The 25,803-nt window shown below is 45.7% G+C and overlaps 1 protein-coding gene across 6 annotated transcripts in view; it reads left to right on the forward strand.

Moving 5' to 3' along the window:
- Window positions 1–25,803, forward strand: part of UGGT1 (UDP-glucose glycoprotein glucosyltransferase 1) — a 150,832-nt gene that overhangs the window by 12,652 nt on the left and 112,377 nt on the right. For all 6 annotated transcript variants that reach the window (XM_079781796.1, XM_079781792.1, XM_079781791.1 and 3 more), the window contains one exon: window positions 1,925–2,055. In XM_079781796.1, coding sequence (XP_079637922.1) covers window positions 1,925–2,055 — 131 coding nt within the window. The remainder of the gene's footprint in view (window positions 1–1,924; window positions 2,056–25,803) is intronic.

The raw sequence follows: 25,803 nt of genomic DNA on the forward strand, positions 1-25,803 counted from the left end.
CTGCAACCCAGGTATGTGCCCTTGACTGGGAATTGAACCCTAGACCCTTCAGTGAGTGGGCCGATGCTCTAACCTCTGCACAACACTGGCCAGGGCAAGTTTGTCATTATTAAATTAGTGCCACCAAAAATGTTTTCTATTATGTCTGCCAGCCACCCACAGATTGAGTGTTAAGGTATCAAGTAAATTACAACGTAAATTTTCTGATTTGTTTACAGATTATGATGTGCTTTTATATATATTTTCTAATTCAATATAAGCTATATAGAGTATAAAAATTAATAGTTAAAGACATATGAGTAGCTAAAACCTTGGTATTAAATTGACAGGCGCATTTGATGAGAAAATATGTAAAAATTTTGTGACTGCTGCCACTGCTAATAGTAAACTAAATTGATTTTAACATAGATTTTTATTCAAACAATATGTATTAAAAAAGTTCTGTCTGAATTTTTTTGTGGTATAAACACAGAACAATTTTGAACAAGCACCTGTGCGTTTTAGTTATGTAATTCAGAGTCAACTAGAATTGTTTGAGTTATCAGAAAAATCATTTTACATTTAGTTTATAATTTCATGAAACAAATTATAAAGTGGGCTTTATAATGAATTTGAACTCTGACATATAAATGACATGTCTTCAATATAAGTGGCTGGTTAGAATTATGTGAGTATGAATTCTTGAAAGTGATCGTAAAAGTATGTTAAACATTTTATTTGAACTATATCTGTAGTCTACCACCCAAAGATATTCATCAACATTCTGACACAACTTTGAGATACTCTTTTGTGATCTCTTTTCTACTTAGATGCTAATGCAGACTGACCGTTTATATTTTGCTTTTTAAAATGTTAATATTTCCTAAAGAAAAGCTATATGAAAGGTTATACTTACAGAGAAAAATCTTGTTGCCTCCCTCATTTTGTTTCTCTCCCATATTTTTTTAAATGTATTTCATTAATTTTTTACAGTGAGGAAGGGAGAGGGGGAGAGAGTTAGAAACATTATTGAGAGAGAAACATCAATCAGCTGCCTCCTGCACACCCCCTACTGGGGATGTGCCCGCAACCAAGGTACATGCCCTTGACCAGAATCGAACCTGGGACCCTTGAGTCCGCAGGCCGACGCTCTATCCACTGAGCCAAACTGGTTAGGGCTCTTCCATTTTTTATAACCATTTAATTTAATTTGTTTAGCCTTTAATTTTTTTTGCAACAAATACATATGTATTCTTATTTCTCATTCTTTCTTAGAGTGAAAAATTATAGCTTATGGTATATATTGTTTTATATGTTACGCTTTTCATTTAGCAACATATCCTTGGGGTTTTTTTCATATTGGTTCATGTACTTTTTTCTTCCTAGATAATTTGTTCCAATTGTTTGTTTAAATGCTTTATCCCAAACTATAGTTTTATCAGCATCCTTTAATACCTTGCACTTCCTCATCACCTGGCTCAGGAGTGTTGGGTTATTCGAGTAGATAACATGTAGTAGGCACTAGGGATACAAAGACAAATAAGTCATAGTTTCTGCCTGTGGGAACTCAGACTATATGGGGAGGAGTAGATAGTGAATAAGTAATTTAGTAAATAATGTGAATGAAAGAGGTAAGCAAGGAAATATGAGAGCAAAGAAAAGATGTACTTGGTCCAGTGAAGCATGGGTGGTATTTGGGGTGTCTTCTTGGAGTAGGTAACTAGCAGTCCCATGGGGAAGGAAGACTGGACAAAAGGTAGAAGGGAGGAAAAGTCCACTTGTGTACTCCAGGGAATTCGGAGCATCTGACAATAGTTGAAGACAGTATAGTGGTGAAATGTTGCTTTCCTATGCCTTTGTATCACAGAGCTCTATACCTTACAAGCTATCTTACTGGGATATCTCCAGTCATGGGACTATTTTGCTTCATATTTTTCCTTGGCAGGCACTGATTACTCCTATTATCGTGCAATATTGGGAGCTGCATTTCCGTTTCTGTCACCTCTGCAGCAGAATTTGCTGAAATTTTCTCTGTCTCTCCATTCCTACTCTGCTACAATTCAAGCCTTCCAGCAGGTGAGTGCAGTGCTTACACATAACAGTGTTTGTTAAGGGTTGTATAGCATGATAAGCGGATATATATATTGCAGAGCTGTAACTTTTCTGCCTAAAATTTTCTAGGATTTATGATTTGTTTGTAAATAAGCAAAGTTGTTGTTAAACCTTCAAAACACATATTATAAGAAATACTAGAGGCCCAGTGCATGATTGAATCATGCACGTGTAGGGTCCCCTACACGCTTTCGCTTTTCGCGGTGGAGCTGGGTGCCTGTCCGCTGGTGTACCAGGCCTTTCAGAAGCCTCCGGCTCAGCGGAGGCTTCTGAAAGGCCTGGTGCCGGAGCAGACAGGCACCCAGCTCCCCCACTTTTGATGGTCCATGGCCGCTCAGAGGGGCTACCCTGCTGTTGAGAGGTGCAGGGGGCGGGACTCCCGCCCCCTGCGCCTCTCAACGCCGCTGAGGGGGGCTGTCGCGGACACCTGGCTACCCTGCCGTTGAGAGGCGCAGCTGGGTGTCTGCGGCAGGCCCCCTCAGCGGCCGTGGATCTGGCCATTGAGAGGCACAGGGGGCGGGAGTCCCGCCCCCTGCGCCTCTCAACAGCAGGGTAGCCCCCCTCAGTGGCAGCGGATCCGTGCCTCTCAATGGCCAGATAGGCCACCCCGAGTCCCGCCCCCCAGCCTCCCGCTGCCCAATCGTGGGCGTAGCGAAGTGATGGTAATTTACATGTTACTCTATTATTAGATAGGATAATTTGCACTTATTTTCATTTAAGAAATAAAAAAAGAATATATACACAAAAAAGAGACTATGAGACTTAATTTGTACAACATAGCCTAGGAGGTAGTCTTTGTTTTTGTTTTTTTAATCCTCACATAAGGATATTTTTTTCATTGCTTTTTCAGAGAGTGAAAGGAAGGGAGAGAGGAGGAAGAGGAAGAGAGAGAGAAACATTGATGTGAAAGAGACACATCGACTGATTGCCTCCTTCATAAACCCTGACCGACCAGGGTTCGGGAGCGAACCCACAACCCAAGTACATGCCCTTTGACTGGGAATTGAACCTGAGACCCTTCAGTGTGTGGGCTGATGCTCTACCACTGAGAACACTGGCCAGGGCAGGAGGTATGGTCTTGCTAAACCAGTGGACCCTCACTCTGATCACAGCCTGTAGATCACAAAGCAGTTCACAGGAAATACAGATATGGGAAATGTGAGGCAGTATAGCAGGGGTACAATCAGCAAAATCCAACATGCAGGAGACTTTAGAGCAGTGGTTCTCAACCTTCCTAATGCTGCGACCCTTTAATGCAGTTCCTCATGTTGTGGTGACCCCCAACCATAAAGTTATTTTCGTTGCTACTTCCTAACTAATTTTGCTACTGTTATGAATTGTAATGTAAATATCTGTGTTTTTCGATGGTCTTAGGCGACCCTGCTAGCAGTTCTCAACCTGTGGGTTTCGACCCACAGGTTGAGAACCGCTGGTGTAGAGCCTAAAACCATGTTAGAGTAACGTGATTTGATATCTTCAACAAGTAAGTTAAAAGGAAAGGGAAACTGGGAAGGAGGCACTTCAAAAGAGACTAAAAATGTGTCAACTTAATGCAATTTGCAGATCTTGTTGGATTTTTCTAAAAATATGTTTTTATTATTGACTAGTGGCCCGGTGCATGGATTCGTGCACATTGAAAGAAAATTAATTAGAAGAAATATTTTAATATCGCTATTTGCTCTTTCTCTATAATAGAAGTGTCAGAGATGAAAGGAATTTAGTAAAATGTATATGAAAGTAATATATAAATTGCTTAATAAATAAACAATATAACAACAACAAAGACCTTATATAAAACAACAAAAACATGCTATAAAAACAATGTTGATAAAAACAATGACTGATAAATTGATTAAACTCATTCTAATATCTCCTGCTATATCTCATTAAGAGTAAAAACACTTTCAGAGTGCTTGACTAATGTAAACAAAAACAACCAAATTCACGATTGACAGTGACAGATCAAAACACGTGTGATTGGCGCCAGGGAGAGTGTTATATGTATCATACATGCGTGAGTCAACATTTATTTTTAACTAGAGGCCCGATGCACAAAGATTCTTGCAAGAACGGGCCTTCCTTCCCCTGGCTGCCGGCACCGCCTTCGCTTTGGCTGGAGCCCCCTTTCCGCCTTCCCATGCTGCCCAGAGGCCCAGAGCAGTACAGAACGAATGCCTGCGTCGTCGCCATGGCAACGACACAAGTGTCCCGCCCCCGCATTGGCCATTCTGTGCCTGTGTATGCAAATTAACCGGCTATCTTTGTTGTGTTAATTTGCACACTCGCTCCTGATTGGCTGGTGGGTGTCGTGAAGGTACAGTCAATTTGCATCTTACTCTTTATTTTTTTAAAAATATATTTTATTGATTTTTTACACAGAGGAAGAGAGAGGGATAGAGTTAGAAACATCGATGAGAGAGAAACATCGATCAGCTGCCTCTTGCACACCCCCTAATGGGGATGTGCCCACAACCAAGGTACATGCCCCTGACCAGAATCAAACCTGGGACCCTTGAGTCCGCAGGCCGACGCTCTATCCACTGAGCCAAACCGGTTTCGGCGCATCTTACTCTTTTATTAGTGTAGATTGCCAGTGTGCGTCATATGTACCGGCCCTGGCCAGTCATTCGGATGGACAGATGGACGGTCAGTCGGTCACTTAGCCATTTATATATATACTAGTGGCCCGGTGCATGAAATTCATGCACGGGGGGCGGGGTGGTGTCCCTCAGCCTGGTCTGCACCCTCTCCAATCTGGGACCCCTTGGGGGATGTCCAACTGCCGGTTTAGTTGGACATCCCTCTCGCAATCCGGGACCGCTGGCTCCTAACCGCTCAGCTGCCTGCCTGCCTGATTGCCCATAACACTCTGCCTGCTGGCCTGCTCGCCCCCAACTGCCCCCCCCCGCCAGCCTTCTTGCCCCCAACTGCCCCCCCTTGCTGGCCTGATCGCCCACAATTGCCGCCCCCTGCTGGCCTGCTCACCCCAACTGCCCTCCCCCCCTGCCAGCCTGATCACCCCCAACTGCCCTCCCCTCCTGGCCTGATCGCCCCTAACCACCTCTGCCTCGGCCCCGCCACCATGGCTTTGTCCGGAAGGACATCTGGAAGGTCTCCCGGTCTAATTAGCATATTACCCTTTTATTAGTATAGATAGATGGTATTACAGATATCTCCCATTTCTCCTCCTTTACTCCAGTCCTCTGAGCCCCTACCCATCCCACCCAGGTCTTTACTACCCTACTGCCTGTGTCCATGGGCTATGCATAGAAGTATATAAGTTCTTTGGTTTAATCTCTTCTTGTACCCCACCCCCACATCGAGGTATATCAGTCTGTTCCATGCCTCCCTGCTTCTTGGCTTATTTTGTTGGTTAATTCATTTCATCCATTAGATTCCACAAATAAGTGAGATCATGTGGTATTTGTCTTTCTCAGATTGCCTTATTTCACATAGCATAATAGTCTTCAGGTTCATCCATACTGTCCCAAAGAGTAAAAGATCCCACTTTCTTACAGTTGCATGTACTCCATGGTATAAATGTTTGACAGCTCTTTTATTCACTCATCTACTGGTGGGCACTTGGGCTGTTTCCAAATCTTAGCTATTGTAAATAACAATGCTATGAACATAGGGGTGCATATACTCTTTCTGATTGGTGATTCAGGTTTTTAGGATATATTCCTAGAAGTGGGATCAGTGGATCAAACAGGAGTTCCATTTTGATTTTTTTAAGGAAACTCCATACTGTTTTTCATAGTAGTTGTACCAATCTGCATTCCCACCAGCAGTGTGCTAGTATTCCCTTTTCTCTACATCCTCGCCAGCACTTGTTGTTTGTTTAGTTTTTGATGTTAGCCATTCTGACAGGTCTGAGGTGATAGCTCATTGTGGTTTTATTTATTTTTTAATATTATTTTTAAATCTTTATTGTTAAAACTATTACATATGTCCCCCTATTTCCCCCAGCCTGCCCCGGCCCATCGCCCCAGGCCTTCACTAACTATTGCCTGTGTCCATGGGTTATGCATATATGCATACAAGGTCTTTAGTTGATTACCTCCCACCCACCCTTCCCCCTCCTTCCCACTGAGATTCCGCACTCTGTTCCATGCTTCCATGTGTCTGGATCTATTTGGTTCATCAGTTTTATTTTGTTCATTAGATTCTACATATGAGTAAGATCATGTGATATTTGTCTTTCTTGCTTAGCATAATACTCTTCAGGTCCCTCCATGCTGTCTCAAAGGGTAAGGGACCCTTCTTTTTTTACTGCTGCTTAGTAAAGACAGTCTCTTCAATAAATGGTGTTGGGAAAATTGGATAGATACATGCAAAAAAATGAAACTAAACACCAACTTACACCATACACAAGAGTAAACTCCAAATGGATAAAAAGACTTAAATGTAAGTTGTAAAACCATAAAAATCCTAGAAGAAACCATAGGCAGCAAAATCTCAAGAGTGATATGTTTACAGATACATCTCCTAGGGCAGTGGTCGGCAAACTCATTAGTCAACAGAGCCAAATATCAACAGTACAATGATTAAAATTTCTTTTGAGAGCCAAATTTTATAAACTTAAACTTCTTCTAAAGCCACTTCTTCAAAATAGACTCGCCCAGGCCGTGGTATAGTGTGGAAGAGCCACACTCAAGGGGCCAAAGAGCCGCATGTGACTCGCGAGCTGTGGTTTGCCGACCACTGGCCTAGGGCAAAGGAAACTAAGAAAATATATAAAGCTATGTAAAGATGAAATCATGAGCTCATACTGATATTTTCAATTTAAATTAAGGGTTACTTTGTTACATGTATGTTTCTTCCACATTGAGAATCTTAGTTCTGAAGGATATAAGGGATGATAGAATTAAGACTGTCTCAATATTACTTACTAGAAGCCCGATGCACAAAGATTCGTGCAGAATGGGCCTTCCTTTCCCTGGCTGCCAGCCCCGCCTTCCCACGCTGCCCAGAGGCCCGGAGCAGCTGGGGCGGTGTGGGATGCCATGGCGATGACACAAGCATCCTGCCCCGCCCTCCAGCCGCTTGGCGCCCAAGAATGCAAATTAACCCGCCATCTTTGTTGGGTCAATTTGCATACTCCTGATTGCTGGTGGGTGTCTCGAAGGTATGGTCAATTTGCATCTTTCTCTTTTATTAGTGTAGTTTTTTTGTCTATGTTACACAATAGCATTAACAATCAGAGTCATGCTATTGCCACAATTACATTTACTGAATACAAGCAAAGAATTTTCTTTTGGCCTAGTGATCCCTATTCTCCATCTCCCCATTCTACAAAATGAGTACATTCCACCTAGAACATAGATGTTTCATTTCATGTACTCTCTCTCTTTAGTCCTCATTTCGTTGTGCTTATGTAAATAATCCTATCTGTAATGTTCACCACCGGTCCTTTTGCCAACTGTCCATAGTCAGTTGGCTTTCCTGATGCTGCTTGCTGGTAGGTTTCTCGCGAAGGGCTCACGGAAATGGTGTTCTTTGAGTTTTTGCATGTTTATATAATAGTCTGGATATAAAATAGTTGGTTTATATTTTTCTTTCTTGACTATCTTAAATGTATTTCCGTATTTACTTTCAGTGTATGTCTTTCTTGTAGAAAAATGATAGTATAATTTTTTTCCTCCTTAAGAGTTTCTTGGTATTTTATTGTTTTTTGTCTAGAAGCCCAATGGACTTTTTCTTTAAAGACATAGTTTACTAGAATATAATAAATATAGCAGTGATTGTTCTGGGCCAGTATTTTTAGGTATATTGTATGTTCTTTTAATGTAGAGTTTCTAATCATTTTTTATTTCCAGAAAGTTTCCTTAAAAACTTAAATTTGTTCTGTACCCTGTTTTGGAATTGGTTATTGTCTATATGTTGAATTTTCTTTACCAGCACATGCCCAGGTTGCAGGCTCATTCCCCAGTGTGGGGCGTGCAGGAGGCAACCCGATCAATTATTCTCTCATCGTTGGTGTTTCTAGCTCTCTTCCCTTCCACTTCCTCTCTGAAATCAACAAAAATCTATATTTTTAAAAAGTGTAGCTCTTCAGCTGCGTATCAGGCAGTGCCAGTGTGAAGATTCTGTCCCCACAGAACTTTCCCTGGTGTAGTGCTCACTGTCAGTGCAGAGTGATGGGCTCCCTCCGGGCGGGAGCTGGCGGCAGTGGTGGCAGCGGTATCCCCACCCTAACTCACCACTCCCTGTGTCCAACCCGTGCCCTGCCTGGGAACCGCTAGGACCCCTCACAAACTGCGGCCTGGCAAGAAGAAACCCGACTGGGCTACAGTTACCAGGTTCCGCTTGGCCATTCTGGGCCCCGCAGTGCCAAAAGCCACTGTGGTCCGTGCCCTGCCTCCGTCCTCTGCAGCCTTGCCCTGGGACCAGCCAGAGGCCTCCATCTTCCTCTCAGGTGTGGTTGCTTGGACCCAGCCTCTGTCTTTATCCAGCGGCTCCAAGGCAAAATTCATGGTTGGAGGGAAATAGACACTGTATGAAGATTGGGTCTGGCTCCTTCGGGGACATTTATTTGGTGATTGACATCACCAATGGTAGGAAGTGGCTTCCTCATGCAGCAGGAGAGCAAACTCTATAAGATTCTTCAAGGTGTGGTTGGCATCCCCCACATAAAAGGCTACCATCAGTAAAAAGACCAGTGTGCTAGTCCTGGATCATGTTAGACCAGCGTGGGAGACACGGATCGTGTCAGACCCAGCCTGGGAGACCTGGATCGTGTTAGACCCAGCCTGGGAGACACGGATCGTGTTAGACCCAGCCTGGGAGACACGGATCGCGTTAGACCCAGCCTGGGAGACACGGATCGCGTTAGACCCAGCCTGGGAGACACGGATCGCGTTAGACCCAGCCTGGGAGACACGGATCGCGTTAGACCCAGCCTGGGAGACACGGATCGTGTTAGACCCAGCCTGGGAGACATGGATCGTGTTAGACCCAGCCTGGGAGACCTGGATCGTGTTAGACCCAGCCTGGGAGACTCGGGTCGTGTTAGACCCAGCCTGGAAGACACGGATCGTGTTATACCCAGCCTGGGAGACACGGATCGTGTTAGACCCAGCCTGGGAGACACGGATCGCGTTAGACCCAGCCTGGGAGACACGGATCGCGTTAGACCCAGCCTGGGAGACACGGATCGTGTTAGACCCAGCCTGGGAGACCTGGATCGTGTTAGACCCAGCCTGGGAGCCACGGATCGTGTTAGACCCAGCCTGGGAGACCTGGATCGTGTTAGACACAGCGTGGGAGACACGGATCGTGTTAGACCCAGCCTGGGAGACACGGATCGCGTTAGACCCAGCCTGGGAGACCTGGATCGTGTTAGACACAGCGTGGGAGACCTGGATCGTGTTAGACCCAGCCTGGGAGACACTGATCGTGTTAGACCCAGTCTGGGAGACACGGATCGTGTTAGACCCAGCCTGGGAGACACGGATCGTGTTAGACCCAGTCTGGGAGACCTCAGTGCCTGTTCAAGGAGGTCCATAATGAAAACTGTACTGATGTTAGTTGACCCAGTGATCAGTAAAGTTGAAAATGTACACACAAAGAATCCTAGTATATAAAAATGCTGGGTCCGTCGGTCCATCCCCCGGCCCTCAGGCTCCATTGATCAGGCGATGGCTATTGGGGGAACTGGGTCCCTCAGGCTCCAATGAATCTGTGGCGGCAGCGACTGGTGAGCAGGTGGAAGGCAGACCGCCTGGTCCCTCCCCCGGCCCCCAGGCTCCCTTTGATTAGGGGATGGCTAACAGGGAACCGGAGTGAGCTCTGCAGGGACTGGCGAGCAGCTGGAAGGCAGCCTCCTGGTTCCTCCTCCAGACTCTCAGACTCCAATCAGTCGGTGGCGGAGGTGGGGCGGAACTGCGGACGGCTCCCTTAGAAATGCTGCAGGTATAGTCTCCAGAGGACAGGCCAGGCACCAATGGACCAGCGCTGCCTGCACGATCCTGGTAGCGCTGCCGGCCTCCTGGAACTCAGCCTCGGGCATTCCCCTCCCTAGACGCTCCATAAGGAAGAAAAGGATATCGCCAGCAGCGCCATCGAGCGCTGTTACTGCCCTACAGCGCCAGAGGTTACTGCTCTCCCGGTGCTTCCTCCAGGTCGCTTGCGCTCCAGGTGAAGTGTGCGCACTGCGCACGGAAGGAGATGTGAGTAGATAGCTCACAGGCAATTAATTTCAAAAGATTTTGGACCAGTCGTTTCCCTCATTGGCCTGTTGGTTTGTTCCTCTCTAAGAATTTCCTCAAAAACCTCACAAAAGGAGCAGATACTAATAGGTATAGTCCATTAAGGCTGATTAAAGCCATTAAAATTCATTTTGTTTGGAGATTTATTGGGAAATTTGGGACTCCCATTGATGCACGCCGGGGAGTCACCCAGCGGAGCCCCTGAAGCCACTGCTGCTGGGGGCTGTGACGCAGTGGCTGCCCCCTGCCCCCCGCCCTGCAGGCCTGGCACTGGCTCTGAGGGGCTCCGGCCTCACTCTCAGCTCATCACCCAGCTGCACCTCCAGCCCCTTCAGGTTGTGAGAGGAGATCAGAGGGTGTGAACCGTGAAGGCCAAACTGGGAGATGTTTTCACAAGAAGAAGGACCCAGCCGTCATTTTTATGATGTGGTTTGTGAGCCATTGAATGTCCCCCTTTAAAGTACATCCTCAGGGCGTGCCCAGTGCCAGGAAGCCCGTGGGGAGCAGAGCCCTTAGATGTGAGCATTCTGTGCGTTTCAGGGTCTCCTGAGGGTGTACGTCCCCTGGAGGGTGAACCCCAGGCTTCAGGGAGGCCTCACAACGTGTGAAGGCAGGAAAACCGGCCGTGACATTTGCATCCCGTCCCCAGGTGTTACAGGACGACAGGCAAAGCTAAACGGGTGGAACTGCGGCGGCGCCTCAGCTGACTGAGGCGGGAGGGTGCCCCGGACCCTGGGCCTCTGTGATCGCGGGAGTCCCGCGGGGGAAGGAGGCAGAGGAAGGACCTGAGGAAGCGTGAGGGGCTCGGCTTTTCTTGCTAAAGGAAGAGGCTGGTTCTCCCGAGCCCCTGGGCAGAGACGCGCCTGCCACACCCAGCGCCGCCGCTGTGTCCCCGCCCACAGGACTGCAAGTCCATCACGTGCGCTGCTGTCAGCCCGGGTGTGTGGTCCTTTGTTACAGGAGGAGGGAAACTGGCCCCCACGGGGGTGGGGTCAGAGGCTCTGTGGCCAATGAGCGAGCAAGTGGATAGTAAGGGGCGGGAGGGTGAGGCCAGTACTTCAGAAAGTGAGGTGCACTCAGGAATACACGGGGGACACTGAGCGGTGCAGGACCCGGGGGCTGGGCAGGCAGACAGCGGTGCTGCACGAGAGGGGAGGTGGTGGCGGAGGGCAGCAGGGCAGTAAAACCCCCGTGGACTCGGCCAGCAGCAGGCCTGGGTCTCACACGTCCTGTGGTCAGAGTAGGGCAGCTTAGCGGACCCTCTGCTCCAGCTCCCACATGCTGCGCAAGGCTGCAGCGAGCGGGGAGCCTTCTGGCCCACGCTCATCGGGACGCTGGCAGAACCCGTCCTGGGGACTGTATGCCTAGAGGCCCAGCTGCGTGCTGGCTGTGGACAGAGACCCCCTGAGGTCCTAGAGGCCACCCCGGCTCCTTGCCACGGCTTCTCCAGTCCCCAAGGGGGCCTCCCACCACGGCTGCCACGACCGAGCAGGACAGGCCTCAGGGAGTCCCTGGCTGGGCTGTTAGGAGCAGCCACGCCTCTCCCACACTCGAGAGGAAGCGTTCACACGAGGCAGGACACCAGGAAGCTGGGCCACTGGGGTCTGCCCACCACGGACACCAGTCACCCTGGACCCCGTCACAGTGCGGCCTGGATCCTAAATGTTGGGAAACGTGCAACTCCTGCCAACTGTTTGTCCGAGGAGACGATGGGTCCATTCTCCATGGTCCCCACGGGCAGTTGTCCGATCTCCCAGGAGGCCTTGCAGAGGCTGTCTTGCTGGGGGGCTTAGAGACTCAGATCTTTTGTCAATGTGAAACGGTCCAAGTCTAGCATGTCAGACACATTCCACTGTAAGAAACGTACAAATGACCAAAACAAATCTGAGATGCAGTGTCTGTCAGCAGTGTCTCCTACGAGGGGCCCTCGGGGGTCGTTGTAGAAATTCCGTCACCTGGGAACCCACAGGAAGACTGCTCAGGGCTAGAGAAAGCGCTGGAGGTGTTCGCTGAATGAGTGTGACAATATGGTCCCCGATTTCTGTAATAGAGGGGACGACTTAGGCCTTACCACGCAGCCTGTTATGATATATTTACATCATCATATATATATATAATAAAAGCCTAATACGCTAAGTGTCTGGTCAGCCATTCAAACAAAGCGTAATATGCTAATGGTATGCTAAGGTCGCTCAGCTGCTTACTATGACATGCACTGACCACCAGGGGGCAGATGCTCCAACCAGTAGGTTAGCTTGCTGCTGGGGTCTGGTCGATCGGGACTGAGTAAGACAGGCCAGACACATGCTGCAGTCCTCCCATGGTCCCTCCTCAGCTGGCCAATCTCCCGCATCCCTCCCCGTCCCTGATTGTGCACCAGTGGGGGTCTCATGGCCTGGCCTGTGCCCTCTCAATCCAGAACTCCTCGGGGGATTTTGGAGAGCCAGTTTCGGTGCGACAGCGGAATGACTGGTCTCTATGACATGCACTGACCACCGGGGGGCAGATGCTCAACCCAGGAGCTGCCCCCTGGTGGTCATTGTGCTCCCACAGGGGGAGCACTGTTCAGCCAGAAGCTGGGCTCACGCTGGCGAGCACAGCGGCAGTAGTGGGAGCCTCTCCTGCCTCTGTGGCAACGCTAAGGATGTCCGACTGACGGCTTTGGCCCACTCCCCGTGGGGGCGAGCGGACCAAAGCCGTTAGTCAGACATCCCCTGAGGGTTCCCGGACTGTGAGAGGGTGCAGGCCGGGCTGAGGAACATCCTCTCCCCCCCAGTGCACGAATTTTGTGCACCGGGCCTCTAGTGTTCTATACAGAGACATTATATCAGATAACTTCCTAATGAGTATTGGGCATCACTGTAATAAGTTATTCCTTATTGATTTTGGTTTGGTCAAAAGTACAGAGTCAACAGGATGAGGCAACACATACCATGTAGAGAAGATAAAAATCTTACTGGCACTGCCGATAATGCTAGCATCGATGCACATCTTTGTATTGAACAGAGTTGCTGAGATGACATGGAATCAATAGGATCTGTTTTGATGTATTTTAATGGAACCAGTCTGCCATGGCAAGGACTAAAGGTTAGGGCAAAGATATTTAAAATATATATATCGTACCTAATAATAGAGTAATATGCAAATTGACCATACCTTCGTTACACCCACCAGCCACGCCCACCAGGAAACCGTCGCAGGGAGGCTGGGGTGCAGCCGAGCCCAAGGCCGCCGCCCGGGGCCAAGCCCCAACCCTGAAAGAAGGCAGAAGGCGGTGGCCACAGCCAAGGCCTGGGTCCCCGGTGACAGCAGAAAACTGGTGCAGGCAGACAGGTGAATTAAGGTCTATTGCACGAATCTTCGTGCAAACGGGCTGCTAGTATATATATATATATATATATATATATATATGAAAAGATTAGAGAAAAGTTTTATGTAAGGGGTTTCCTGCAGAATTTGCCATGCTTACACTATTGTTGGGGCTGCATTTGAGGATGCCCTGGGTCACAGGTATCTGAGGCAGCCATTTTCCGGACCCTGAATCACCAACAGGCCTGCACGTTGGACTGGTCAGTGTTAAAGCAGAAAGCAGCCATCAGGCAGGGTCAGCAGGCCCACCCCCCACAGGTTTCTGAGCATGAATTGAGGAACAGAAGCAGCTGTGTCGTGATCAGAGCAGCATTTGTTTCTCCCCAAATGTAGAAGTTTTGGTTCTTATGTACACTAGCTAGTGGTTATGAGGAACCATTTATTGGGAGTAAAGAACCTAATTTCGTATAAACTGGGTCAGGGCATCACTGGTGATGCTCTGTCCTGGGTTATAGACATTGCAATTGTGAATATTAACACAGTGAAGCATTTTTTTCAAGTGGAAAAGTTAACTAGATGGTTGCTACCCACAAATTAGTGAAGAAGTTGTGCTTATGCCATTTTTTTTGTTAAAATCTTTTACTTTGAAATCTCATTTCAGAAGAACGGCATGAACAACCTTCAGCCATAACTGTGATGGTTGTGAATGCTCACAATTGTGCATTCTTAGAGTTTATCCATCCTGGGGGATTTGCAAGTTGTTCACCTAAAACATTCTTAAAGTGGTGGCTTCTTGCCCTAGCTGGTTTGGCTCAGTAGATAGAGCGTTGGCCTGTGGACTGAAGGGTCCGGGGTTCGATTCTGGTCAGGGGCATATGCCCGGTTGCGGGCTCGGTCCGCGGTTGGGGGTTTGCAGGAGGCGGCCGATCAATGATTCTCTCTCATCATTGATGTTTCTGTCTCTCCCTCTTCCTCTCTCTCTAAAAACCAATAAAAATATATTTTTTAAAAGTGGTGGCTTCTTGTTTGCAAGGCAGCTTATTTGGTAGCAACCAAAGATTCTGTGTTTGAGCACATGAAAGACTGCCTGCTCACCTGTGCTAGACAAAGCAGCATTCAGAGCAAAGACCCAAAACTTAGTGACCCCTAGATTATCCTTAGGATTCTGCATTAACTCTGTAATGTTACTGGTATTAATAATAATAACAAAAGCAGGCCTGGCCTGGTAGCTCAGTTGGTTAGAGCGTTGTCCCTATATGCCAAGGTTTCAGTTCCATCCTGGGTCAGGGCACATACACAAATCAACCAGTGAATGCATAAATAAGTGGAACAACAAATCGATATTTCTCTCTCTTTTTAAAAAATATATTTTCATTGATTTCAGAGAGGAAGGGAGAGGGATAGAGAGATAGAAACCTCAATGATGAGAGAGAATCATTGATTAGCTGCCTCCTGCGCGCCCCCTACTGGGGATCAAGCCCGCAACCCAGGCATGTGCCCTTGACCAGAATCGAACCTGAGACCCTTCAGTCTGTAGGCCAACGCTCTATCCACTGAGCCAAACTGGTGGCTTTCTTTTTGTCTTTCCCATTCTCATTCATTCTCTCTCTCTCTCTCTCTCTCTCTCTCTCTCTCTCTCTGAAATCAATAAATTAAAAGCATATTTTTCACAGAAATTTGGTTAACATCTTAAAACTGAAAATGTATGTATGTTGCTTAGGTAAATGCAAACACTGTAAACATTTATGTATTCTGGAATTTTATTTTTATTTTGAAATGGGAGCTTATTGGTTGACAAGTTCATTAAAAACTAAAAAACGTTTCTGTAAAAAAAAGAGAAGGGGGTATTTCTGTTATCCCTCCACCCCTTTTCTTACAGTAGCTTTGTATGGGGCTTGACATTGAGGCTTTTCTGCTCATTTTGATGTGAAGTTAGTTTTACTTTTAGAAATTGACATGGCTCCCTTTGCTGTTGATTTTATGTAAATGTTAAAAAATAAGGGTGGTTTAAAAAATAGTGGCTCGCTTTCTGAAATTTTCTGACTTGCGTCCTCACCTGTGCTTTTACTTGGACTTTCTCTTTCATTGCCTCTATCTTTCTGTCCAACTCCAATTTTCTTTCACCCTCAGCAGTTTTTCCTTAAGAGTAGGGCACTAGAAGGGAGTCCTACTTGTGAGTTTGAGAGTTCAGAGTGGCTTAACTGCCCTAACCCCTTTAAACTTTACCATGAGCCCCTTGGATTCCCCAGATACGAGATTGAACAACACCCGTTGACCCTCGACTTTCCAGTGAAATTTCGTGGCTGTTGAGAGTTTTCTTGTTCTCAGGGTCATCTAAATCTCTTGTTTACCTCTGTGTCCTTTTCCGTGGCCTCCTGATAAGTTGGATCTTGTTTGGGTTTTGTATCATGGGGATTTCTTTCCACCTAGTTTTTTCATAAATGTGTCCATTTGCTTTTTGCTATCTAGTTGCTTTGTTTTTGTGGGGAACTTGGGAAAATTGAAAAATTATGCTGTCAGTTGCCCTTTGTGCAGAATTTTATAATATATATATATTTTAAAATATATATATATTTTAAATTGATTTCAGAGAGGCAGGGAGAGGGAGAGAAATAGAAACAGCAATGAGAGAGAATCATTGATTGGCTGCCTCCTGTATATCCCCTACTGGGGATTGACCTGGGCATGTGCCTGTGACTGGAATCGAACTCGGGACCCTTTGAGACTGATGCTCTATGCACTGAGCCAAACCAGCTAGGGCCAGAATTTTATTCCTTTTTAATGATAGTGGTATTATGTTATTGTAAAATACTCTTATTGCGACATACTAAAACATTACAAATGAAATGAAATGTTATTTAGAATTTATGTTGTAATGACTCAGTGATGTGTCCTAGAAAGGTAAATGAAATAGATTGGCTGTAAGTTGATAATTTTTGGTGTATGGGCCGATGCTCCAATCAACAGAGCCACCGGCCAGGGCTCGTAAGTTGATAATTTTGAATATTAGTCGCCCGGTGCACGAATTTGTGCACATTGAAAGGCAATTAATTAGAAGAAATATTTTAATATCACTATTCACCCTTTCTCTATAATAGAAGTGTCAACCAAATTCACAATTGACAATGGCAGATGGAAACACACGCATGCGATTGACGCCAGTGAGAGCTTTATATGTATTACGCATGCGCAAGTCAACTTAGCGTTTTATATATAAAGAATAAACTTGCTTAATTAGACCTGCTTTCTGATTTAGCTAAACTTTTTCCAGCCTAGTGAAGCACCCCAACATCTCTTTCAGGTAATTGTCAGCAACACAGCAGTTAATATCAACACGAAGCAGATTATTTTTGTAGATCACCCAGGGAGAACAAAGGGTAAAATATTTAACTGTAGCAGTGTTTGACTATATTCTGTGCAGTGAGAAAACCTGAGTCATTTTCAAGGTCCACCATTTCTTACTTCTTTTAAGTCAGGTCAAGTTTCTAAGCTTTCTAAATCTCCATTTTCCGGCTAATGAAAATAGGATTCCACCGAGTCTCCTATCTACCTACTCCAGGACTTCTGTGAGGATCAATGATATGAGGCACGGAAAACGCTTCACAGATGTTTGGTTACAGTGGGAAGTGTTTGCACCTGGTTATAAAGCAAGTCGTGTTCCTGGGCTGGAGAAACTCCAAGGAGGCTAGTTGCTAGGGAGAGGAAGCCGGGCGCTGCTACGTGACATCATTACCTGGTGCCCACAGCCACCATTGCTGGGCTGGGCTGTGGGCCGTATTTTGTGCCATGGGATCTCGGCAGCGTTGACTGTGATTTGTTGGGGTGTCGCTCCAGGGTGGTGGCGGGGCCTATGTCCCACTTGGGAGAAGCTGAGTGTTGCTTTGTGGGCACAAGGTCTGCAGTGCCGTTTCTCTGTAAATGGCCAGTGTGCATCACGGCAGCTCCTGCATTGAGCATCTGCCCCCTGGTGGTCAGTGCACATCATAGCGACCGGTTGGACGGTCAGACACTTAGCATATTAGCCTTTTATATATAGAGATGGGTCACAGGTACATGGGGGCTTATTGTACTATTTGTTCTTGTGTTTGTAAGTTTTAGAGTAACTTGCAGGAAAAAAAGAATATTGAAAAGTTTTAATATCAATTTTTTATAGCAAGCTTTACATTTCCTCCCTTTTCTTAATTTTATCTATAGAAGAAGGTGTCTTAATATTAGTATGTTACACCATCAATGCGTACACCAGTGCTTGTCATTTTATCCTTTCCTTTTTTCATATTATCATACTCACTCTTCTCAGTGTGCCTCTCAGTAAAGTTGCAGATTGACTGGTCTCATTCTGCACTGGCATTAATGCGTTTCACTCCAAGAATAATCACCTAGCGTTCAGCCTTTCCCTTGATTATCTTACTGTGCTCATTAATTTTATCTTTCCATTTTTACAATTTTTTTAAGCCCCGTTTTTTTCTGGATCTGGGTTATTCCTCTGTTAATTTGCATATTAAGCTTAATTAGGACTGCATCCTTATTCTTTGGTACTTAAAATAGACATTTGTAAGCTTAGTTTTCTACAAAGTACATACTGCATTCCCTGGATAACTTTTTATAGCTTCTGAGATAGATTTTTAAAGTTCTGTTTTGGGGGTAATAATAACACCTTCCTCATGGGGTGATATCGCGAGGAACTAGAGGAAATCATACAAAGAAAGCAGCTATGGCCTTGGGGCACGTATTGGCCCCATGGACTGTGGACCAGCTTGGCTGCATGCTCTCCCCGAGCAGTTCACTGCGTGGTAGAACGTGGTGCGCCCTCCCTGCCCTGCTGCTGCCTCCACCGCCGCTTGGGACAGGCTGTAGATTTGGCTGCAGTCCTCAGTGAGCAGACATACTCCCCAGTTCTGTGGTGCTCTTGGCCACACATTGATGGCATTTCTGAAGGGCAGTGGAGGTTATTGCCGGGCACAGCACAACCTCTATGCAGACGAGTGAACTGCAGAAATTCATTACTACTCCGCCAAGAAGGCCCATGTGAGTGGCTAACCTGGACACAGAAGTGTTGAATTGAAAGCTACAGAGCAATTTATAAGAGTTGTGACCTGGATGGGGTAACCCTCAGTGCACTTCCTTGCTGTATTACTCGGTTGAAGAATTGCTGCTTCCTGTCAGGAGGTTCGTATAATTTCCCATTACTCCCAGCATCACTCGCAGCACTGAGAATGTCCAGTGGAGTATACTGAAGTAGACTCAGTTTCTTTGCATCATTTCTGCATTCAATTTTTAAATTCATCACCCTATTGAGTGTTCTTTAACTAGATTCATGTGGCAGTCACATACAAGAATGTGAGATTTCTTGTTACACACAATCCAACCAATGCGACCTCAAGCAAACTCACAGAGGAAGTTAGAAGCACGGCGTTACATAGTGAGAACGTGTGGAGCAACGTCTGGCGCTCTTGTTGTGGGGAAACAAGGAAGGCTCCGTGTTCTTGATTGGCCTTTGGTGATGGTGCGCTGCCATTCAACCAGATGGTTGACTGGTTAAATCTTGTAACAATTAAGTGTCATGAAGAAGCTGGTGTGGTATTGCGGCTTGGGTTGCAGGCCTGGGAGGAGCTCCGGTGCTCGCTGCTCTAGCCTTAGTCGAAGGCGGGATGAAATAGGAAGATGCAGTGCAGCTCCTAAGACAAAGTGGCGTGGAGCTTGTAACAGCAAGCGACTTCTGTATTTGGAGAAGTTCGTCCTAAAATGTGCCCTAAAATGCGGTTGTGCTTCAAAGATTCCGTCTGTCATAGAATCCACTGATGCCATTGCCCTGGGAGTGGAACTTGAGATGGGACCTAATTTGTCTTACATCTGAGCCGACATGTTGGTAATTTTGAGTATTAGTCGCATAAGTCTAATGCGGCTTCCATAGGAGTGTTGAAAAGAAGTTTTACTCTGCTCTTAGCTTGACAGAATTGCAACCTCTATGTTTGGGTTCTAATCAACCTATTTTGACACTTAGCAAAGCAAAAGATCCTTACTGTTCAGCATTTAAAATGTGCTTATCATTTGTACCAATTTGCTTTTTCTGAAATTATGCAGTATTGAGTTATGTCCTTAAATCTATTCCCATGCCAGAATCTTATTGATAGACTAGAGGCCCGGTGCATGAATTCGTGCACGGGTGGGGTTCCTTGGCCTGGCTGGAGATCGGGGCCTATTTGGGCCACGGGAGGTTGGCTGGTGGGGGGAGGGGCCATGGGAGGTTGGCTGGCAGGGAGAAGGGGCCGAGGGAGGTCCTCATTAGGGCCATCAAGGCCAGCTGGCTGGAGGAAGGGGCCACGGAAAGTGGGCTTGTTGCCCCATTGAAGTGGATGGAGCTGGCTGGCCGGGGGAGGGACCGTGGGAGGTTGGCTGTGGGAGCACATTGACCACCAGGGGCAGCTCCTACATTGAGCATCTGCCCTTGGTGGTCAGCGCACGTCATAGCGATCGGTCGAGTGGTCATTCAATCATTCGGTCACTTAGGCATGTATGTGTGTGTGTGTGTGTGTGTGTGTGTGTGTGTGTGTGTGTATAGATTAGAGGCCTGGTGCATGAAATTTGTACATGGGGGGGTCCCCTCAGCCAAGCCTGCACCCTCTCCATTCCGGAACCCCTCGGGGGATGTCCCGACTGTTGGTTTAGGTTCGATCCCGGGGATTGGGCCTAAACTGGCAGTTGGACATCCCTTTCACAATCCTGGACCGCTGGCTCTTAACCGCACACCTGCCCGCCAGCCTGATCACCCCCAACTGCCCACCCCCCGCCATCCTGGTCACCCCTAACTGCCCCCCCCACCGGCCTGGTCGCCCCTTACTGCCCCCTGCTGCAGACCAGGTCACCCCTAACTGTCCCCTGCTGCCGGCCTGGTCGCCCCTAACTGCCCCCTGCTGCTGGCCAGGTTGCCCCTAACTGCTTCCCGCTGCCAGCCTGGTTACCCCTCACTGCCCCCCCTGCCAGCCTGGTCGCCCCACGTAGCCTGCTGTTCATTCGGTCATTTGGTCGTCCCTCACTAACCTCCCTGCTGGCCTGGTTGCCGCACGCAGCCTGCTGTTCAGTCGTTTGGTTGTCCCTTACTAACCCCCTGCCAGCCTGGTCGCCCCATGCAGCCTGTTTGCTTGTCCGTCCAGTTGTTTCAGTCATGAGGGCTTCTGGATTTTAAATCTATACTAATAAAGAGAAACATGAAAATTGATTGTCCCTCCGCTATGCCCACCAGCCAATCAGGAGCGAGTATGCAAATTAACCCAACAAAGATGGCGGCGGCCATGGAGCTGGAGCGAGCAGGAGGCTTGGGTTGCCCCCGGCGACAGAGGAAGCCAAGCTTCCTGTCCGCCCTGGCCTCCACTAAAGGAGGAGCTGGGGGAAAAAAAGGGGAGCTGGGAGCCTGGGTCACCCAGGGGCTTGGCCAGCCTGAAAACGGCCCTCAGCCCCTTACCCAGGCTGGCAACGTCCCCATGGAGTAAGAGTCCCCGCTGGGGGGCCTGGCCAGCCTGCACACAGCCATCAGCCCCTCACCCAGGCTGGCCAGGCACCCCAGGATGAATCCCCACCCTGAAGGGGGTGTGGCTAGCTTGAAAACAGCCCTCAGCCCCTCACCCAGGCTGGCCATGCCCCCCAAGCGGGGACCCTCACCCCATGGGGGTGTGGCCGGCCTGCAAAGAACCACCCCTTGCCCAGGCTGCCCCGTGCCCCAAGAGAACCCCCACCCTGATCCAGGACACCCTTCAGGGCAAACCAGCTGGTCCCCACCCGTGAACCAGACCTCTATCTATAGTAATAAAAGGGTAATATGCTAATTAGACTGGGACACCTTCCAGGAGGCCTTCCGGACATTCTTCTGGACAAAGCCATGGTGGTGGAGTCCAAGAGGGGAGGGCAGTTGTGGGTGATCAGGCCAGTGGGGGGGCAGTTGGGGTTGAGCAGACCAGCAGGGGGGCCAGTTGGGGGCGAGCAGGCCATCAGAGGGGGTCAGTTGGGGGTGATCAGGACAGCGAGGGGGGCAGTTGGGGGCGAGCAGGCCAGTGGGGAGGGAAGGTAGGGGTGAGCAGACCAGCAGGGGGACAGTTGGGGCGAGCAGGCCAGTGGGGAGGGAAGGTGGGGGGTGAGCAGGCCAGCATGGGGGGCATTTGGGGGTGAGCAGGCCGACAGGCAGAGTGGTTAGGGGCAATCAGGCAGGCAGGCAGGCAGGTGAGCGGTTAGGAGCCAGCAGTCCCGGATTGCAAGAGGGATGTCCAACTGCCGATTTAGGCCCGATCCCTGTAAACCGGCAATAGGACATCCTTCAAGGGGTCCCAGATTGGAGAGGGTGCAGGCTGGGCTGAGGGACCCCCCCCCCCCGCATGAATTTCATGCACCCGGCCACTAGTATATGGATAAGAGATTTAGAAAGATTAGGTGCCAAAATACCAGCATAATACTTATATACTTTAGTTTCATACAGAACTAAAACCAGGAACTGTGAACACTCTTATGTGGACCTTATGTGGTTTCTCCCTTCAGTTATTTCAAACTTAGAAAGTAGGGCCAATATGGTTATTTGCCTGCTGACTTTATGCTTACACCTCCCTCATTAATAAAAGTATACATCAGTGTCAGGGCTAGCCTGACAGGATGAGCCGGGCTGAGGTAGGGAGGTGGGATTTGAGAAAAGAAAGAATAAGAGAAACAACAGCAAGAGAAACAACAGCGGGATCAGGAGGTTTACGAGTCTTTGAGAGGCTGTAGTACCGTTTATTAACTCTGTAATGCCTTTTATACATAAGACACTAAGCAGGGGATCAACCAAGAGGAAAACATTCTTTGTTCTTCTAAAATCACTAATGGAGGGATAAGTTGAAGGACAAGTTCTTGTTACAATAAATCTCACTAATTGGATATATATTTCTTTGTAAGCCATGAAAGTAGCTCTTATCCTATTGATAGCAGTCATATAAACAAACCTGGGAAAGTTTTGTAGGTAGGGGCTGCTCTCATTATACTGATTAATTGCCATCCAAACAGACCTGGGAAATCTGTGTAAGGTAAGGGACTGAGCCTTGCTAGTCCCTTCAGGTGCAAGGACCGCGTCAGCTTACACCTTGTCTCCAACAGATTCCCCCTTTTTTGTTTTTTAGACTACTACTAATAAAAGTAAAATTTAAATATTAATAATAAAGCTCTAATATTAAAACAATTGTAAACAATGCCAATGCAAAACCAAACTACATACATGTTATCATTTTCAAAACTTGAATGTTAAGAGCAAAACTCTGGCTATTAAATAACAAAACAATAAGAGAAATCAAAACTATGGACATGTTAATATTTTTAGTTACTAAATGAAAGAAAGTCTTTTGTGCTCTTGGTGTATATTTATTTAGAGTCCTTGGACTTGGCTGCGCAAGACTTTGCAGAACACTGGTAGCTAATAGATGCTAGCATGAGCAGGAACATGGTTGAAGAAGTAGCTTCAACTTCTTGCTTTTCCATAATCTGCTGCACTTCAGTTGTTAACTTCTTCAGATGACTCTATGTTGGCACCTCAGTCCCTTGCGTAGCTTTTGGTTTTCTTCTTCCTCTGCTTTGCTGTCATTAGGGCAGTACTTAGTCCTTTTGAGTGAAGGGACACAGGAGCTTCTGAGTCCATTGTGGTGATACACGTAACTCTCCAGCACCTGAATTGGCTGTATTGCTCCTTCTGGAAAGATATAAAACACAACCTCTTCCCCACATTATTACTGAATCTGATAAAACTCTATTCTGGTTTATGCTCTTCCACCTGGCTGACTCGGTGGAGGCTGTTGTACAGGAGGCCTGATGCCTTTCACCTATTGTACGATCCTCTGCATCACAATTTAAAAATTTTTAAAGTCTAAAAAGCATGACTGAGTTTCTCTTGAGGTGACACATAACATCTGTCTCTCTCTTTTTGTTTTTTAGTAAATGATTTTAAGAGTATGATTGGTTCTTTTTATAATTGAGTGATATTTATTTTGCTAGATTTAATTAGATTTAAGTTTTTGGGGATTTATTTTTAAAGTTGGTATGGGAAGGTTGATAATACATTGAGGATATTGCTTTTAATAAAATATGGAAATTGTTGTTTTTAAATAATATTTTAAAGACTGAAAATTAAATAAAAAGTTTTTCTGAATTAGTGTGTTTTATAGTGGTTGTTTTAATAATTTTGTTATATTTATTATATAAGTACTATTATTATAGGTTGATGGGTTCTGTAGTAAAATCTGTTAAGGTATAAATAAGAGTTTGTATTTTTATTGAAATATAAGGGGTTTGAAGGATCTGTGTTTTTTGTTGTAGTAGATTTTGTCTTTTTAGAATTGGATCTATTTGTAAAAATGTTTAATGTTTGAGGTATGGTATTTTTTTTAATGTGGTCATTAATATTATTTTTTGTGTTAGAAATAAAGTTAGCTCGTAAGCTAGGGGTTTCGGTAGAATACAAAATATTAAATATTTTGATTTTTATGTAGAAGGGTGTATGATTTGGAAGTACGCACACCGATTTTTTTTTGTTTTTGGTTTTGGGTAACCTGTAGTAATGCATAGGTGTTGATTGCTAGTATGGCAAGGCATTTTTATTATATTTATTTTTGGATTATTTTATTTTTGTTTTTGTGGGTCACTGCTCACTTTGTGGTTGAAATAGTTTTATCAGTTTTTTTTTGGGATTTGTTGTTGTAGGAATCTATATGATGGGCTTGGAGTTTTTTGGAAATATAAATATATTTTTGTCCAAAGGTTAATAAAGACATTTTTTTTGTAAATTAGATTTGGGATTTTTTGACTTTTGTCTAAATGATTTTTTTTGGTTTATTTTGATATTATGAGATTTTATGGGTGTTTTGTTATTAATATTATAAATGAAAAATTAATTTTTGAGTAAAAATTTTAAAGCAATTAAGGCTTGATGTAATTTATTTATAGAATATTTTAAAGATATTTTATTAATTTTTTTGTATTATGATATTTTTGTAAAATTTTTTAATATAGTTTTGATAATTTTTTTATTTTTAATTTTTGTATAGAAATATGACTGCTTTTATTGTATGTTAAGTAATTTTACTATGAGATGAACTATTAATAAAGTTTTGTTAATATTTTAGGAATAGTTTTTTGTTTAGTATAATTAAGTTTTTATGAATATTAATTTTAATTAGTTAATTTAAATTAATTTGAAATAAAGTTTAATTTATTTATTAATTTTATTTGTCTTAGTTTATGGATAATAAATGACATTAAGCTTTTGCTATTAATCTTTAATTTTATATAAAATTTATTAGAGTGGAAAAATATGTTATTTATCTTAGTTTAAAAGGTTGAACATACAGGTTTTTAATTATAATTTTTATAATATTTGAAGGAAATTTTTAAATTTTTATTTAAGATTTTTATTTTTATAATAGGTAACTTGTAGGACTGTAGTTTGAAGGTTGAGCCTATAGGAGACTAGCTAGTTATATTATAAGTACTTTTATAGTAGAGTATTAATTTATTTTTAAATTTAGTATTTTAATAATAATTTTAATTTACCTTGTAAATATTAATGGAAAGGATTATTTGTATCCTTGAGAAAGCCTTGAGTATTCTTGGTATTAGGCTGGATTTAGATATAGGGCAGCTGCTGTTGGCCACGTCTTTGTTATCTGGGTCTTGATTTGAGCTGGGCGTGGGAAGTTCGAAGCAACCATGGGGCAGGAGACCTCCCTCAGAAGGAGCGAGGGTTTAAGCCCCTGTAATGTTGGGGGGGTGAGGATTTGTGCCCCACCTCTGTTGACCCTCAAAGTTCTCTCTTGATGGCCCCTCTGCGACTGTGCCTGTTTTAGGTTGTTCTTCCCCTGAGGAATCTTACCTGTCTCTGGTTAACCAGCCATCTTTTGGGGTCAAGTAGGGTGATGTGAGGTTCAATTCTGTCTCTTTGGTAGCTTATGCCCCCGTGGCCTCCACGCCTAGCACCTGCCTTGGGATCCCTTTGCCTGCTGGCGGGGCCCGGGCATTGATCACATATCTTGGGGAATCTAGGTTTCTTCTTCAGGGAGGGCCCAGCTCACTCCATTGGGCGAGAGACAGATCTATGGTACCAGCCACCATGAGGCTTCAACCTCAGTATGAATAGAGAGCTCAGGTAATAGCTGCGGGCAATTGTATTGTGAGAAGAGGGTCCCTCTTG

Source organism: Cnephaeus nilssonii, assembly GCF_951640355.1.
Source record: "Cnephaeus nilssonii genome assembly, chromosome: 10".
Taxonomy (NCBI): Eukaryota; Metazoa; Chordata; class Mammalia; order Chiroptera; family Vespertilionidae; genus Cnephaeus; species Cnephaeus nilssonii.